The sequence below is a fragment of the Gekko japonicus genome, unplaced genomic scaffold, assembly GCF_001447785.1.
Source record: "Gekko japonicus isolate JY-2015 unplaced genomic scaffold, Gekko_japonicus_V1.1 scaffold2713, whole genome shotgun sequence".
Lineage (NCBI taxonomy): Eukaryota > Metazoa > Chordata > Lepidosauria > Squamata > Gekkonidae > Gekko > Gekko japonicus.
Window position 1 is genome coordinate 104,027 of NW_015165323.1, and position 2,966 is coordinate 106,992.

At 52.8% G+C, this 2,966-nt stretch overlaps 1 protein-coding gene across 1 annotated transcript in view; it reads left to right on the forward strand.

Moving 5' to 3' along the window:
- The window catches only part of LOC107109823 (chromosome unknown open reading frame, human C16orf13), a 9,831-nt gene that overhangs the window by 4,124 nt on the left and 2,741 nt on the right, over positions 1–2,966 (forward strand). Inside the window, exons 3-4 of the mRNA XM_015410530.1 lie at positions 1,198–1,257; positions 2,753–2,820. Coding sequence (XP_015266016.1) covers positions 1,198–1,257; positions 2,753–2,820 — 128 coding nt within the window. The remainder of the gene's footprint in view (positions 1–1,197; positions 1,258–2,752; positions 2,821–2,966) is intronic.

A 2,966-nucleotide genomic window follows, 5' to 3' on the forward strand; every position in this document is an offset into this window, starting at 1 on the left:
TAGAATAAATAAATATCATGATCAATATCTGTTTTTAACCCCATTTGTTTTTATTTTTGCGGTCTCATTTAGTGTTAATAACCGGAGACGATGAGCTGACTGCTCCTGTACGTTTCACTTTCGCCACCATTTTTTCTGCACGCTGCGTCATTGTTTTTACTTAATAGGGAGTTTTAAAAAGTCTCTTAAGGCTTCTTTAAGTCTGGAGATATCGCTTCGTTGCTAATCTGCACCTCCCTCCGTCACCATTCGCTCTTTTCAAGCCGCCCTCGCTCCCGCTTTAACTCAGTCCGTTTGGGATGGGGATCCCCCCCCCCCCCACCCCCCTCTCCACTTGTTTGGGGCTTCAGGTCGGCTTTACTACCAGCAATCAAGTGGAGACTTGCTAAATCCTACGTTTACTCCCGTTCTTACTTGCGTTCATTTCTGTGGTAGGGAAGATAGGTTCAGGAGGGTCTCTTGCGCGCTCGGTCCGGTGTGCGCCTCCAGGTACCATTGCTGGCTCCGTGCCGCGAGGACCTATCGGGGCAAAAAGCTGCCTCCATCCCTTGGCATTCCGTCTTGGGAGAGGCACCTCTCGTGTCCCAGCCTGCAACCCTCCTACAAAGGGTTGCGGGGGGTCCAAGATCAACTCGGACCCCTCCCCACCGGCACGTTTGCGGGCCGCTCACATCAGAGCAATGATGGAACGCGCCCGCGTGCAAGTCGCCAAAAACTGGAAACCAGCTCTGAGAGAACTTACGACTGACCCAAGGTCATCCAGCAGGTGCAAGTGGAGGAGTGGGGAATCAAACCCGGTTCTCCCAGATTAGAGTCCGCGCCCTTAACCACTCCACCAAACTGGCTCTTCAGCTGAGGATTCTTTTGTTGAGTGGTACCTGCTGTCCAGCAGACTGCTGTTGCTGCAGCAGAAATTTGTTCCTCGGAGGACCGTGACCACCCCCTGGATGATGCATTTGTACGACAGCCTGCTAAACTTTCACAGAGACAGGATGTGGTGGTTATGGGAGAATAGAAGGGAGCTGCTCAGTTTCCAGTTGCTCCTGAGAAACAGTTGTGGTTGTACTCCTGGCAGGGGTTTGTACGTTTAACGGGGGTTTGTACATTGCCATTCCCCCCAAATATCCTGGAAAGGTTCTGGCTTCGAACTTTTTTTTGTCATCCCCCCCCCATCTTCTTTCCACCCCCCCTTTGCAGGGCTTGTTCAAAGGAGCCGGGAAGCTGCTAAAGCCCAGCGCAGTGATGGTCACATATGGGGTAGGCTGTCCGTGGGGACCCGTGCGGTTGTGGGGAATCTGAACTTATACCCTGCTTTGTCTGCTGAGAGCGGTGCCGAACTGCAGCCCTGTGGCGCCCATAATGAACAGTGACATAAAAGGAGATTGCACAGTTACTTTATTGACTGCCTGCGGGGAATCAGGGGAGAAGAATGTGGGGTAGCCGTGTGCTGGAGCTCCCTTGGAGGTCTCAGGCTGGGAAATTCAGCTCTGTTCTCTGGATCAGAACGCCCTCCTGCCATTGGTGTGGCTCTCTCTTGGCCGTTATTTTTGTGTGTGTGCGTGTGCAAGTGTGTGTACCTGGAAGTCATGGCGACCTCTGGTGACTGAGGATATTCAGAGAGGTGGCTGAATAAAGCCTACCCCCGCCTCCTGACTGCTGGTATTCCTTGGAGGTCTCCCATCCAAGGGCTTGCCAGGGTCGGCCCTGCTCAGCTTCCGAGATCTGACAAGATCGGGCTCGCCTTGGGTTCCCACAACAGGCACCCTGTGAGGTAGGTGGGGCTGAGAGAGCTCTTGGCAGAAACTGCTCTTTTTCAAGGACAGCTCTTGTCAGAACTATGGCTCGCCCAAGGTCACCCAGCCAGGTGCAAGTGGAGGAGGAGTGGGGAATCAAACCTGGCTCTCCCAGATTAGACTCCGCGCACTTAACCACCACACCAAACTATGCAGATAGCTTAACCATTTCGTGTTAGAACTGAAGAAAAGCGTGTGCAAGAAAGAGATAAACGTTATTCAAGGAGGCCCCCTGACGGCCCAGGGCCAATCAGGGATCAAGTAGAAGCCCGCCAAAGCAATGGGCTACTTTTCCCAGGAGAGAGACTACGCCAGGCACTGAAAGTCATCCAAATAGAAACGTAAAAGACACAGCAGAAATGAAACTAAACAGAGATTGGATTCATACCCCTGGCCCTTCACTACCCAAAGGTGTCTCAGAGCGGCTGACAAACTCCTTTCCCTTCCCCTCCCTGCAACAGACACCCTGTGAGGTGGGTGGGGCTGAGAGAGCTCTTGACAGAAACTGCTCTTTTTCAAGAACAGCTCTTGTCAATGCTTAACACATGGAATTCACTGCCACAGGAAGTGGTGGCGGCTACAAGCATGGACGGCTTCAAGAGGGAATTAGATAAGCATATGGAGCAGAGGTCCATCAGTGGCTCTTAGCCACAAGGTATAGCTAGGGGCTCTGGGGCAAGGGATGCTCTGTCATCTTTGTGCTTGGGGGGGTCAATAGTGGGAGGGCTTCTAGTGTCCTGGCCCCACTGCTGGACCTACTGATGGCACCTGGTATTTTTGGCCACTGTGTGACAGAGTGTTGGACTAGATGGGCCATTGGCCTGATCCAACATTGGCTTCTCTTATGTTATTATTGTTCTTAAGGCCTAGCGGGCACTCGTGTGTTTCGTGAGAACGTTTCCTCCGTGTGCTCGGGCTGTGCCTGGGACTAATGTTTGTTTCTCCTCTGTGGTCCAAAGCCTTACGCTGGCAACGGCTGCATCCCCCCCCAGAGCAACGTGGACTTTGATTACAGCTTACGGCAGAGGTAAGAGGGCCGCTCGGAGCCTAGCTTTCTGCAGGCGCACAGGCGTCCTCTGTTCCCTCAGGTGGTGTATTTGGGCCTGGGAATTTCTTTTGCACAGGCAGCTTCCTGCTAGGAGAAAACGTAGGTGAGAAAAAGGTTCTTCCCCT